Source organism: Colobus angolensis, unplaced genomic scaffold (genome assembly GCF_000951035.1).
Source record: "Colobus angolensis palliatus isolate OR3802 unplaced genomic scaffold, Cang.pa_1.0 Scaffold285, whole genome shotgun sequence".
NCBI lineage: Eukaryota > Metazoa > Chordata > Mammalia > Primates > Cercopithecidae > Colobus > Colobus angolensis.
In genome coordinates this window covers 470,630-485,966 of record NW_012116099.1, presented here as the reverse complement: position 1 = coordinate 485,966, position 15,337 = coordinate 470,630, and the positions used below count along the sequence as shown (strand labels likewise).

At 41.6% G+C, this 15,337-nt stretch overlaps 1 protein-coding gene across 2 annotated transcripts in view; it reads right to left on the bottom strand.

The window, feature by feature from the left end:
* Positions 1–15,337, bottom strand: part of PLCB4 (phospholipase C, beta 4) — a 411,010-nt gene that overhangs the window by 115,863 nt on the left and 279,810 nt on the right. For both annotated transcript variants that reach the window (XM_011948853.1, XM_011948852.1), the window contains exons 7-8: positions 8,387–8,466; positions 5,806–5,859 (exon numbers count right to left, since the gene is read on the bottom strand). In XM_011948853.1, the coding sequence (XP_011804243.1) occupies positions 5,806–5,859; positions 8,387–8,466 (134 nt within the window). The remainder of the gene's footprint in view (positions 1–5,805; positions 5,860–8,386; positions 8,467–15,337) is intronic.

Genomic DNA, 15,337 nt, shown 5'->3' with positions numbered 1-15,337 from the left:
GTTTTCTAAATATACAATCATGTCATCTGCAAACAGGGACAATTTGACTTCCTCTTTTCCTAATTGATTATTTTTTGAGACAGAGTGTCACTCTGTCAAACAGGCTGAAGTGCAGTGGTGCTATCTCAGCTCACTGCAACCTCCGCTTCCCAGGTTTGAGCAATTCTCCTGCCTCCGCCTCCTGAGTAGCCAGGACTACAGGTGCACACCACACCACTGCACCCAGCTAATTTTCGTATTTTTAGTAGAGACGGGGTTTCACCATATTGGTCAGGTTGGTCTCAAACTCCTGATCTCAGGTGATCCACCTGCCTCAGCCTCCCAAAGTGCTAGGATTACAGGCGTGAGCCACAGTGCCCGGCTTGGGACACAAATTTTTGGACAAAAACAAAATTCTGATGCCACCAAATTGCCTTCTTATGCAAAAGGAATGTGGCAGATAAGACAGTAGCGCTAGAAAAAACCCTCATGTTGACGATATCTGGGCCTGGGGAAAAGGAGGTGGCCCCTTACAACTCAACCCATGCCTTCAGTTTTCCTTATCCTGGTTCCCACACTTAACCACAGTTGACACAGGTGTGAACAGACATATTTTGTTCTTGTTTTCAAGCTAAGCACCCTTGAGCCCCTCTGAAATGTCAGCTGCCTCAAGGATTAGGGACTTTATTATGAAAATGATGGGATGAGTGAGGGGGAAGGGGAACAATTATCCAACGTTTCAACAAATCTCGGTAGTACCCCAAGACATAGTATTTTTGGATAGCCTTTTAACTAGAACAGTGAGCACCAAGGCTAGTAGAATAGATAACACCTTGATGAATACACTTTCTGGTGATGATAAAAGGTAGGAGAGACTCTCCATTATAAATGTGTTGGTGCCACTCAGAATGAAAGCTATTGAGCAGAGGACTTGATGCCCTGGAACACCAAACTTGTCTCTGACCCACACCTTAGCCACCAAGGAGCCTTCACTCACTCCCTGATTGTGTTACCACGATAATTTAATTTTAACTCGACATTCAGAAGTCCAGCTTGACTTGAGGATGGAATTTTACTTCTATCCATGAAGGCTGGCTTTGGAATGCCTCCCCTGTGAGCACAGAAGGATGTTTAACAGCATCTCATGCCCAGCGTTTTTGTACTTTCCGCCATCCATGCTAAGTACAAGGCAAGTTCCAAATGAGAGTGCTGATAGTTCATCTTTGTGAGTGGCAGAAAGCACCACTTCAGTGGTAGGGTAGGACTTCCCAAAATAGACTAAGAAGAAGTAGCTTTAAGTAAATGAATTATGTGTTCATTCACAGCTTTATTGTTTCATGCCAGGCCCAAGAACACTTCAGGAAGTACCTTTTTAAGAGTTCTTGAGACAGTTGTATTCAAATATAAGGAGGCCTGTGAATTCTCTTTAACAAATCTACAAATATGGGAGAGAATATGTGTGTGACATCAATAAATGGTTAAGATTCCTAGTATAGAAGGTGCTATGTTTATATTTTTCATCTCTAGAGTTCATGTAATCTTTATACATTAAATTGGGGTAAGACAACAATTTTCTAGCCTTTTTAATTTAGGGGAAAGTAGCTGTTCAGGGTGACTTTTATTTCATAAAAAGTTTGTGTTAACCTAGCTAGTAAGACTCTGGCAGGATCTGGCACCTGCTATCAGGAGAAGAATCACTGCATAGCAATCGCAGGGGTATCCCAGCTAACTGAAGCCTCTGTTAGATTTGGACATGCCTGGCATAACAAGATGAAAACTGATCAACATGGGCATGAATTCAGCGGGTACGGAGCCTGAGCCTTTCCGGTGAAACAGAACCTGGGTACCAATAGGTTCTGTTTCCTACACAGGAATTGAATCTTTGGCTAGGGGTTGGCCAGATGCCCAAAAAATAGAAAGTAGAAAAATGTCTCAAGGGGAAGGGAGATGGAGCGGGGAAAGAGAGGAGATAATATCATGGCTGTGTTTCATGGGAACATAGAGTATTTACAAAGGGAATGTGATTTACTCAAATCTCTAGATAGCCCCATGTCCACATAAGCTTAGTGCCTCATAGCTAACTGGTACTCAATGAGTTTTTGTTGAATCAAAATAAACCACCGCCCATTCCCCAAAAGAAATGCTACAAAAGCAAACACCCCTGAGCTGTGTCCAGTTGTTCAGTCCTATTAGAGTCCTGGTTAAATTCTACTCCAGGGGACTTTGCAAGTGGCTAAAACAGCAGCAATCCTATAAACTAAGGGAGTCCCACTCTTTGCTAGCTGGCACAGGGTCTGCAATCTACACAATGGTTTTAACACCACGTTCTGAAATTTACAGAGAACTCTTCAGTGAAGGATGGGGCAACTGCCCCAGCAGAATCATATCTTCTTCATGCGCTGCTGGGCCTTCAGGATATGGATGGGCTGATTATATAGGAGTGCTTCCAAGACTGCACCTGCGGCTCTCAGCCTTCTTTAACACAGCCATCTTGTTTGGGATCTCTTCCAGTCCCTGCCCACAACTAATGTCTGGCTACTCATTTCCCAATTTTCTAGTCATTGGTGTCCACTCCAGGTTATGAGGGAGGAGGGAAGGTGGCAAAAGAGAAGTGCTATTTCCAAAACTTTGGTCTGAGTGGGAGGATAAACTGAGTGTGAATTTGTGAATTTGAGAGAAAGGCAGACTGTGTGGGTTATGTACACAGCAAGACAAGAGAAGAGGGAGATTTTCTTCATGTGTTATTTCTGCAACTTCCTGGATCTTAAATTTTGGTTTAATGCTAAACAGCAGGAACCCTTCCCAAGCTATGTAATCACTATGAAGCCAGATCTCTTTTAATATTATGGACAGTACACTAATAGTTTCCATTTTAAAAACTTCAGAATGATAGTGAAGAATAACATTTTTATAGTATTTACTCTTCATATCCATTAAAACATTCACAACAATTTCCACCTAACTCTTGGTAGCTCATTCACCAATAGAGTTATCTGAATTTTTTTTTTTTGGCATGGTATCAATTCTCCATTAACTCTAACAAACTGCCCCCAAATCACAGCTGTCTTGTGTCAAACACCTGTTAATACTGGCAAGTACCATGGAGTCCATGTCAAAGAGAGCTAAAGAAGACACCAAAATATCTCTGGGTGACAAAGCAAGACTCTGTCTCAAAACAAAAAAAAAAAAAAAAGAAGGCACCAAAATAGCTAAGCTATTTCTACAAAAAGGTGGTAATAATTTTGTAGGTGAACATGTTAGATAAAAATCAATGGAATCAGAAATGACTTCAAAGCTTGTATGACCATGACTTGATTCTTAGGATACATACAAATGAAACCAAGACTGCTGGTTAGAAGCGCTTTGTTCACAATCTATGTGTCTCTACTTTGCCCATTTCCTGAACCTTATCTTGGAAGAAAAAGCAGGATAGTAAGGCATGTAAAAACACATCCAGCCTACATTTCTATTCTTCACACTGCTTTGTGCTCTCTGATTTTAAATAAAAATGCAATAGCCGTAGGGTACTGGGACACATTAAAATAATTGTTCTGCTATTGCTCAACTGAGCAAAGGATTTTAAATAAGGATAAGCATAAAGTATCTGCCAACAGCCATCAGTCAAGGCTGCTAACAGGGCTTTTTTCAAACTTCTAAAGTAGACAAAAAGTTGACTTGCTAGCAAGTTATGAAATAAAAGCAGAGAATCCTACAGATAGATTTGGAAAGACCACAACAAACGCATGAGGTCTGTGACTCAGTAAGCCCTCAATAAAGGGTTAAATTAAAAAAATATATTATCCAAGGTCTTCTTCATGACTTCTATGCTTTACATTTTCTCAATATTTAAGTGCTCACATGGATACTTTAGGTCGTGATTGTTTAATACACAAGATTGAGAAAAACGACGACTTCTGGGACAATTCTGCTAAATATGAAAAGAGTAATGTCAAGGGAGTATGGAGATAGTCTCACAGGGATGCAGAACGGAAGCTGCAGAGCAGAATGAAACAGCTGAGCAGGGAAGATGGGAAAGGAGAGTCAGAAATGGCCAGGAGCCACTAGCACATGCCACTGCTCAGTGCATCCACACAGATGCTGTGCACTCGGTGACCTGGTCATCTCTGAAAGAAAGATCAATTCTAAGACATGATTCCATCCAGTAGTTACTATTTGTCGATTTGCTTATTTGTTAAAGTGAACATAAACCTGAGTCTGGAGAATCCTGGAAGATAGAGTTGGTATCTGGGGAACCCATGTTTGATTCTGGTCATGGGCTTAGGTTCATGAATCCAGATACATGTCTGTCTTCATGTGAACAGCAGATGCCCTGGGACCCAGCCCAGCTTCTGGAATTTCCATGAATGCTTAAAACAAACACCAACCAAAAAGGTACTAGAGAGTTTGGTAAAGAATTTCCATCACTACTGTGGAAAGAGTTTCCAACTGCACCCAGAGACCATGTGTAAACCCTAACCCCTGGAAGGACGTGAGAAGCAGAAAAGAGGGATGCATGGGGAATCCTCAGAGGGTGAAATCTGTCTACCTAAGTATCAAAGAACACATGTGGAGGACGTATCCTGTCCATGTTTTCTTTATTCTCGATTCCACCCAGGCCTTTTTATTTATTTATTTATTTATTTTTTGAGATGGAGTCTTGCTCTGTCGCCCAGGCTGGAGTGCAGTGGTGGGATCTTGGCTCACTGCAAGCTCTGCCTCCTGGGTCCATGCCCTTCTCCTGCCTCAGCCTCTCAAGTAGCTGGGAGTATAGGCGCCCACCACCACACACGGCTAATTTTTTTTTTTTTTTTTTTTGTATTTTTAGTAGAGACAGGTTTCACTATGTTAGCTGGGATGGTCTTGATCTCCTGACCTCGTGATCCACCCGCCTTGGCCTCCCAAAGTGCTGGGATTACAGGCGTAAGCCACTGCAGCCAGCCCCAAGCCTTTTTATTCTTTGTCATTGTTACCTGCGTCAGGGCAAAAGTGGAAAGGACAGCTCCACAGAGTATGTGGTGTCAGTTACAGTACACGTAGAGAGTAGGCAGCACGAAGCCAGAGGAGGAGCCCTATCTACCCTGAGCACCACATGAGCAGCAAAGCCCAGAATGAAAATGCTCTGTTCAGAGGCATCACAATTCTCAAGACACGGTCCACACCCTTCCACAGTAGGTGCACAATATGCTCTTCTTTAAGTTTAGCTAACAGTTGCTCAGGGCAAATAAGCAAAAGAAACATAAATCCTAAAAACCCACTTATTTGCAGATTTTAAAAAACAGTGCTGGCCGGGCGCGGTGGCTCACGCCAGTAATCCCAGCACTTTGGGAGGCAGAGGCGGGATCAAGACCATCCTGGCTAACATGGTGAAACCTCCCCTCTACTAAAAATACAAAAACAATTAGCCAAGTGTGATGGCAGGTGCCTGTAGTCCCAGCTACTCAGGAGGCTGAGGCAGGAGAATGGCGTGAACCCGGAGGCGGAGCTTGCAGTGAGCAGAGATCCCGCCACTGCACTCCAGCCTGAGCAACAGAGAGAGACTCCGTCTCAAAAAAAAAAAAAAAAACAGTGCTACATTTTCTGATGTTTTTTAAGTTGTCAAAGTACCTCTTTTGCCACCTATTTTGAGAAAAAAAAAAAAATGCAGCTTTACTTCCGTAAATAATTTTTACCAACTGAATATAGCATTTGTCAAAGCAATTGAAACTAAGATTCCAGAAATATCTTTAAAGCGTTTAACACACAAATACTTGTGAAGGGTTCTCTCTTTGGTTTGGGATCACAAGGGTTGACCCAGGGCATGGACAGCAGATAGGAATGATTACTTACCTCCTAACTGGAATTTTACCATTTGTGTTGGTCATAAATGCCAATTTCATCCAGCTGCAAAACAATAGCAATAACACTGCCTTAATGTTTCTTAGGGTGAACAGCTTCAATTCTGTTAAAAACTTTAAAACAAAGTTCATTCAAATCAAGAACATTGGTTCTGAAAATCAGACAATTATGTAGTATGAGATGAATTTAGGGTTGTCAGATTTAGCACATAAATATACAGAGCTCTCAGTTAAACTTGAATTTCAGAAAAACAACAGGTTTTTTTTTTTTTACTGTAAGTATATTCCAAATATTCCATAGGATATATTTATACTAAAATATAATTTGTTTCTTATCTAAAATTCATATTTAACTAAGTGTCCTCTATTTTATCTGGCAACCCTAGCTAAATGAGATGACTGCATGCTTGCAATGAGCAAAACACATCATTGGTACTTATTTGCGATTGGTCTGCTCAACTATTGCTCTGTAATAATATATTAAAGTGGTGGGAAATGCAACTGCACGGTGACACCAGCCAGCCTTGTCTTGAGGACTCATGAGGACTCATCACTCCCAGCTCCTAGTGCTGCCAAGTACTGATCACATGGGTGCCTCCTTAATTTCCAGTGGTAAGACTAGCTCATCAACTCAAATTGATGGTGAACAACTCCTTGCTTTCCCCAGGCTTTCAGGAGACTCAGAACTTTTATCTGTACTTTGGAGCTAGGACTCTTCTTGGCTAATGACTCCCATTCTCACTGTTTCCAATCAAAATGTGCTAACAATCTGCGGAACATGATGATGTAGTAAAGTTTCCGTCTTAAGTTTCATAGACGCACCACTAACTACTTTAATAAGGGGATGTTTTAGGGATGAAGGGAGTGAGTGAAGAAGATTGGGCAGAAAAAAGAGTTAAGCAAAGTTGTGGTCTCAGATGGAGTTTGATTTAGCTTGAACTCACATGAGACTTTGAGTGAACTCTCATGTGATTTGTGCCAGACTCGGCAGCAAGAGGGATGGCCTACTGTACCCCATTGCAGCTCATCATTGCCTGTGGACTTCCTGCCAGAGGAGGGAAGAGTATAATCTTCCAGGAATGGGAGCTCCCCTTCAGCAGAGGGCAATGCTCTGAAGAAGCGGACAGGTCTGAGCCCTTGGTGAGCCCATCCCCATGGCAGATGATGGCTGGGTGAACACCAGCTTCATAAAGGGATCTGGGCAGGATATTGCCAGATCTCATGTCAGCTACAGATATTTGTGTCACTCAGGTATAAGTAAGCCTTCTAAAAGTTTTGGACCTTTTAGGACTATCAGTGCCTGAAGTCATAACATGAGAATATCCACTGGGTTTCTCTTTAAAAACACATGCCAGGGCAACTGTAGAGGAAAAGGAGAAGCAGCTGCACAACAAATAGAAATAGATAAGACGAAATAACTTTCCTCCACTAAGAGGATGAAAGAAAATTGGAGGGGTACCATAACAATTAAGATAAGTAGTACTGAATAAAGAATACTTTCCAATTTCATCTGCATGGTAATTTTGATGGGGACAGTGAGGAACAAGTCTAAGAATCTGCCATGGTGAAGCTCAGATTTATAGCCTAGAGACCGTATCTGTAAGCACCTGCCACAATGACCAGAAGATAAGACATGACAGTACCTTTAGGACTAACCTCTTGGCCCATTGCCAAGTGAGTATGATGAATCACACTCTTGGTGCTCGGGCATAATTTTGAGAGACGCAGGCTTATCCCTGCAATTTCTCCACATGGTTACTCTTGGCACCTCACAGCTGCCTGCCAATGGCCCTGTGAAGGCAGATGGCCCCCACCTTCATGGATCACTGCTTTTCAAACTGGCTGACATTTGACTTTGGCTAGGATTCCTTTGTGGGTGATTTTCATGTCACCTTGAAAGGTTAACTTGGGTAGGGTTTAAATCTACCACTGTAGTACTCCTCTGGATTTCAGATACTGTAAGCTGGAGTAATTCCTTCTTTCATGGAAACAATAAATTCAGAAATCACCATTGGATCCTTGATCAAATCTTTAAATGACTGAATCCTACAGAAAAAAATTCAGAGGTATCTTTGAATTCCTGATTGTGTGCTAAATAGGGAGCACGGCACTTGGAGCTGAGGCTTCTTTTTCACCCTTGCATGGGTGCGTTGGCAAGTGCTTCTCTTGGCCACACTCCTCATTTCTCAGTTTTATGCAGCAGAGGATTGAATTATCCCAGCACTCAGCGATGGCCCCAGACATGGGCAGAGCTGTCTGTCAGAAAACTCAGTCTGGGGACACAAAAGCCAGTACCCACAACTGAGAGGATACAGAGTGGCTGAGGTTCCAGTGTCCTTTGGCCATCAACTGTTCTTTTCATATAGGTTTTGGGCTGTGGGTTTACCATGCATACCCTTCTAGGTGGTATGAAGAGTACCGATGTGTATCGGCCAACTCCAAGGTCAGGAGCATGGAGGGAAAGGCAAGTAGGAATTTGCCTGAGGAGGAAGGAACCACCCAGCCTTCATCTCTCCATCTGACCATTTGTTTGATAACTGCCAAGCAGAAAGAGTAATGCAAACAACACTCACTGTTTCTTGAGGCACGTCATTGGACTGACATTGTTGGCCCTGAAGTTGTGTATGATTGATCTCAGGCCTTCTACCCATTGCTGAAAGAGGAAAACAATATTCTTGGTGAGCAAATCTGCTGGAGTCAAATAGAGTGGTTTTTATTAGATAGATTGTATCCATTTTGTGTAATAAAAACACAAACTCTTCTTTTGTCCCTTTCCTGTTGCACAGCCATCTATATTTTGCCTGCTCATATTTTATTCTTTAATAAACAGCTTTCATTCTTTTCATGAAGACAAATGTGCCATCTATTGTGCCATTAAACTGTGGGCTGCCACAAAGGAATGCTGCCCACTGATTGACTTGTGAAGCTTTCTATTTGTGGCTTGTTTAAATATAAGCCCTTTTTCAGTTGCTGACAATCTTAGTTATTTCCAACCAGCATTATACAATGCATAATGACATATTTAACTATTTTCATTTTAGAGGATAAATGCATAGGGTTTCATCAATTTTATTGCGTGATCCTTTCAATCTAAGAGTTTGTTACATATCTTCCCTGACTATGTTTTCCAGCAAAGCCTTAAAAAGTAAAACATTCTTTGATTGCCAGGGTGATCAGAGCAAACAGCGATGTGTTCACATAATTTCTGTATAAGGCCTTGGACCTCACTTGTAGTTCATACCATCACTCCATGGATTTACAAGGACAAGTGAAGGGAGACTGTGCATGGCAGTAGAGGAATTTGGGTCTCTAAAAGGGCATTTACTAGAAAAGTTTAGCCCATGAATTAAGGCCAAATCTGCCTTTGGGTCCAAAAACTGATGCCAATGAATGCCATAAAAGAATCATACCCTTGGTAAAACACTTCGTAGCAAATTGATATTGTTGGTTAAATAGAACTGTGGCCCACACATAAGCTGATTCCTTACCTTCTTAGGTTTACAGCCTGACTGCTTAGATTTATGGCTTAGTGCTGAGGAAGGGAAAATATCTTGGAATAGACAGTAATATAGATGTAAACTCTATCTGCACTGTCTAGTATGGTATCCACTAGCCACATATGGCTATTTAAATTTAATAAAGTTCAGTGTCTCATTTGTACTAATCACATTTTACATGCTTAAACACCAATATGGGGTTGATGGCTCAGACACTGCAGATAAAGAATATTTCCATCATCATAGATGGGACTGTTGGACAGCACTGCCTAGTAGAACCAGGTTTAAAAAAGTCAAGCAATTTACTCTCTGTAAGGGCAAAGGTGATGACTGCATTCCAACAGAGTATGGTTTTGTTTTGCTTTGTTTTTTGCTGTTTAACATTTCTTTTAATTGTGTTAAAAATGGACATAACATAAAATTTATCCCTTCACCGTTTTTAAATGAAAAATTCAGTGGCAGTAAGTGCATTCACATTGTTATGCAACCAACATAAACAGTCATCTCCAGAACTCTTTTCTTCTTGCAAAACTGAAACTCCATATCCATTAAATAACTCCCCATCCCCCCTCCTCTCAGCCCTTGATTAATATTAATACCATTCTCCTTTCTGTCTCTATGATTCTGACTATGCTAGGTGCGTCATATAAGTGGAACCATACAGAATTTGTCGTTTCGTGACTGGCTTTCTTCACTTAGCATAATGTCCTCAAGGTTCATCCATGCTCCACCATGTATCGGAATTTCTCGCCTTTTAAAGGCTGAATACGCTCATCTATTCATCTCTGATGGACTCCTTGTCCATTGTGAATTGCATGTCTACTATGAACATTGGTATCCAAATAACTCAAGTTACTGCTTTCCATTCTTATTTATGGATAAATAACCAGATGTGGAACTTCTGGATCATAAAGTAATTCTATTTTTTAATTTTTAAAGGAAAGACCATACTCTTTTTCATCGTGGCCATACCATTTTTCCCCCCACCAACAAAGGACTGCAAATGCAACAAGGGAACCCTTTTGCTCAAGGGTTCTAATTTGTCTACATCTTCAACAACACTTGTTATTTTTCTGGGATCTTTTGTTTGTTTGTCTTCTTAAGTAGTAGCCAAACTAATGGGTGTGAATCTAATAGATTTTACTGATCCTGGTCATACCTAACAGTGTTCTGAGGCAAGGCTCAGGGGTTATAAGAGGTAAATTTTCTTTTGTGACTAGCAAAAGCAGAGCTGTAAATAGCATCGAAAGCCTCAGCAAGCATAATGGTGGAGTCAGGATTCTGAAGGAAGAGGAAGAAATGAAATAGTAGAATTAAAGAAATGCCTCAATTATTTTTCATCGGCAGACCTCACTTCCTCTATCAGGCTAAATATGGACTATAACTCCCCGGAGACTATCAAATATCCTGTTATTGACCTAACAAACCACAGGCCCACACAGAGTTTCCCAAGAATAGACAGAAAAAGTACAAATAATTGGGTTGGCATTAACTGGGATGCATTTTCTCAACCTGCAGGCTTATTACATGTTCCAAAACACAAAACAAAGTCCATAGTTTCCTAGGACAAAAAAAAAAAAAAAAGGTGGACAATTTCTGAGACTGTTCACTGAGCTTTTTCTGATCATTCTAATTTAGTAGTTTCTCGAGATAAATTACAGTGGTGGTGCACTTTGAAGAGGCTTAAACAACTTTCATCCATCTTTCGAACAGACAACGCTGGCAAGGAATCTTGTTTATTGTGATGGAAAGGTCAGTGAGAGTGACCTTTAAGGCCATCACTCCAGTGACAGGGCCCATGCTTTAGTTAGTAGGAAATGCCACCAGCAACCTCAGAAGCCCTAAAGGGCACTGGGAGGGAAGGTTGCTGCCTCTTTCTTCTTGCAATGATGAAAAGTGAGGTCAATGGCCTTGCCTAAGGTCACAGAGCAGCTGGTGCAGGGCAGACAGGCAACAAGAGCTCTGTGGTACATTCTTCGTGTTGGGGATTTTTATTTTCACCCAATGGCTTGCCCACACTTCTCTCCTCATGACATGGTAAAGGCCCCTTCTATTACTGTTCAGGTAAAGTACACGTAACATAACAAGGGCAAAGGACTGTAGGAAAAATATTAATGCTTCTTTGTCTTGTTGTTGTTGAACATAAAATAGATGAAATGCCAGCAGGTGTCAGTAGAGCCCTGGAGTTTTGTTGGAAAGTTGCACCAGGAGTAAACTAGATGACTATCAACGTGTTTGACCATTTCCAGACTAACAGAAGCAATAAACTACGAATTGGATAATTTTTTGAATTGCTGAAAATAAGCTCGTGTGGTAATCATTTACATAGTGACCAGGAGGCGCATTTTCCAGTTTTTGGAACACAAGTCATTGGCTGGATGGCAACACGCTCCTGAGATGACTCCTGCCACACTGGGCACTTTCCTTCTGGTCCGGCCACCGCAAGCCAAAGCCTGAGTCTGGGTTCTAGGGAACCAGACCACAGGAGGTAGTCTCTGATGTTCAGATCGGCATAGTTTCCCTGCTTCCCTGGTAGCTTGTTAATTGTTACTGTTCTCTCATTTTTTTAACCTTTTCTAACCATTCCTAAGTTAACTTAAAGAGTATTTCAGCCCTTCTAAGAAGAAAGGGGAAAGAAAGACTCTTCAAGGGACTTAAGGGCTTGTGCTGAATTGTTTGGAGGGCAAGGAGAGAAAGAGAAGCTGACTCTAATTCTTTCTTGGAACTTTTTACCTCTCCTCTGGGACTCCTTAAATTTATTTTCACCACCCAGACCCTGTCCAACTTCCAGGCAAATGTTTAGACCTTGCCCTTACCCATCTATCACCTTTACCCCAGGAACGTTATGACTGACATAGACAAAAATAATCCCTTTCCCATGAAAATACAAACGTAGAGAGACACAGATACAACAAATCCAAACAAAAAATACTATGAACTTACACTGAGCATATGTTTTACTTTTTTCTTTTAAAAATATTGCTTAGGGTTTTCCTCCCATGTTATGAAAACAATATTTAAATATGCTTCATAGGAAAATGTAAAGCAAAGAAATATACACTAAGAAGCAAACATTGCCCCAAATCTCATGACGTATATTAAGAATTGGCCACCAATAACATTTTGCCATCAGTATTTCCTTTTTTTGTTGTTTTTCTGAGTTGGAGTCTTGCTCTGTCACCCAGGCTGGAGTGCGGTGGTACTATCTCAGCTCACTGCAACCTCTGCCTCCCAGGTTCAAGTGATTCTCCTGCCTTGGCCTCCTGAGTAGATGGGACTGCAGGTGCCCGCCACCATGCTCGACTAATTTTTATTTTTGTACTTTTAGTAGAGATGGGGTTTCGCCATGTTGGCCGGGGTTTCGCCATGTTGGCCAGGGTCTCGAACTCCTGACCTCAGGTGATCTGTCCGCCTCGGCCTCCTAAAGTGCCAGAATTGCAGGCGTGAGCCACTGCGCCCAGTCTGCTATTGGTATTTCTAACCTTTCACTAGGCACAGGCTGGTCTGTCATCCTAAAATAACTATTCCTATTATTCATTAGGCAGCACTATTTCCAATCTTAGAGTTTCAATCTTATCTCTAGCTTTCGATCCTGAAGATTTATTTTTAGTCTTTAGTCAAAGAAGCATATTGTCAATGGAAAAATGAACAGAGACCCTGTGGCACTCTCCAAGTTTGTGATGTGATTTTCTCCAAAGGGACTCAGTAGTATTCTCCTTCATCTTTTGATGTTTGGCTCTCTATTTTCACAGAAGAGAGTACTGGTGAAGTCATCTTAACTAAGTTGTTCAAAAGTTAACTAGAGGCTTGTTATTAAAATGTAGTCCAGGGACCAGCAGCATCAGGATCACCTGAGAACTTGTTAAAATGCAAATTATCAGGCCCCAGGTTGAATCCGTCTTTAGGATGGGAAATAGGAATCTGTGTTTTAATCAGCCTTCCATGTGATTCTTTTGCACACAGACACACACATTTAAGAAGCACTGTTCTAAACCCTTACTACTCAAAGGGCCCCTAGACCAACAGCATCAACATCATCTGGGAGCTTGTTAGGAATGCAGAGTCCCAGGTCTCATTCCAGAACCATGGAAGCAGAACTTGCATTTTAGCAGGATGCCCAGGTGACTGGTGCGCACACTAGAATTTGAGAAGCATAGGTCTAAAAGAGCAGCCCCCCTCAACTTGGAGTTCTCCTTCCACTGCCCATATAAGATGTGAGTTTGGTTTTTGTCTTTGTTTGACACACAACAAAATACCATATATGGGTAGCTTATAAACAACAGAAATTTATTTCTCACAGTTCTGGGGGCTGGGGAATCCAAGATCAAGGTGCCAACACATTCGGTGGCAGCTTTCTAGTTCATAGGTGGTGCCTTCTAGCTGTGTCCTCATGCAGTGGAAAGGGCAAGGGGGCTATCTGGTGCCTTTTTAAAATAAGGACACTAATCCCATTCCTGAGGGCTCCATGCTTATGACCTAACCACCTCCCAAAGGCCCCATCCCCTAATGCCATCACTTTAGAGGGTAGGATTTCAGCTTATGAATTTTGGTAGGACACAAACATTCAGGACACAACAGCTTCCTAAGGGAGCTGCTGTTTCCGAGAGTGGGATATCCTATCTCATAGTGATGGCCTGGGAAGAGCCCCATGGTTCCAGATTCACTCTTGGTTTTTGTCATGGCCCACCCCACCTGGGCTGAACAAATATGTTCACTAAAATGGAAGCTCTGACCTGCACATTTTTAGGGGATTGAGGTTCACATTTCTTGTATGTGGAAGCAAGAGGATGCAAGATGCTACAGGCAGCAGCTTTCATCTTCCCTATGTCTGAGCTGGAAGAAGAATCAATGACAGGGCCATCTGAAATATTTAAAACATGGGAACTTCTTGGTATTGGCAACTCACAAATCTAGATCGATGAATTTTTTTTGTTGTTTTCTTGTTTTACTTTTTTTTTTTTTTTTTTTGAGACAGGGTTTTGTTCTGTTGCCCAGGCTGGAGTGCAGTGGCCACAATCACAGCTCACTGCTGTCTTGACCTCCCTGGGACCAGATGATCCTCCCACTTCAGCTTCCCAGAAGCTGAGACCACAAGTGTGAACCACCACACCCAGCCAATTTTTGTATTTTTTGTAGACATGGGGGGGTCTCTCCATGTTGCCCAGGCTGGTCTCAAACTCCTGGGCTCAAGTTATGTATCTGCTTGGGCCTCCTAAAGTGCTGGGATTCCAGGCATGAGCCACTTCACCCAGCCTATTTTTTGTTTAAGTGAACGGAGATAAGAAAAAGTCGGCATTTTTCAAGTAGCTACTTTCAAGGTGCCTAATTGCCCTATCAATTAGTTTTAATCTGCTCAAATAATATGTCAGGAATTATATGATTTGAAATATAGATTTTGACTCCTTGGCACTGTGAGTTCTTTTAAGACCTAAAGGGCATTCAAGAGAAATAAGACCCATTTCCATGCACTTGGAGCAAACTATGAAGCTTTTCAAGTATAGATTTCCACAGGATCTAATCTTGTCTAAGATAGAATTCCTTATAAGGTGCTTAGATGTAAAACTGCAACATTTCACAAATCTCCAGATGAATGCTATTCAGTGCAGTAACTACACCTTCATCTTAAGCTAGAAATTTAGTTTCATGAAAGCATTTGAGCTTTAGCTTGCCACGAAATATAGCTAGTGCCTCAGATTCTAAAATAAATAGGGACTGTAGATAAATCACCACCAACATGTTTCCTCTTATGAGTCTATAAAAGCATGGCAAATGAAATCATTTCATTTTAATTAGGAGAAGGTTTAGTTGGCATTAAATTGTCAGCATTTAACTTTGAGGGCAGGGTAAAGGGAAGAGATTTCCAGCTGGTACATTGTTAAAAGAACTATGCGAATAGCACTTAGAGACTAGACTGGTAGTTCCCAGCACCTGTGGTACATTAGAATCACCTGGGGGAACTTATAAGCCATTTTAGAAGCCTGGGTCTCACCCTAGAGATTCTAACTAATAATTAGAATGTGCTTGGGC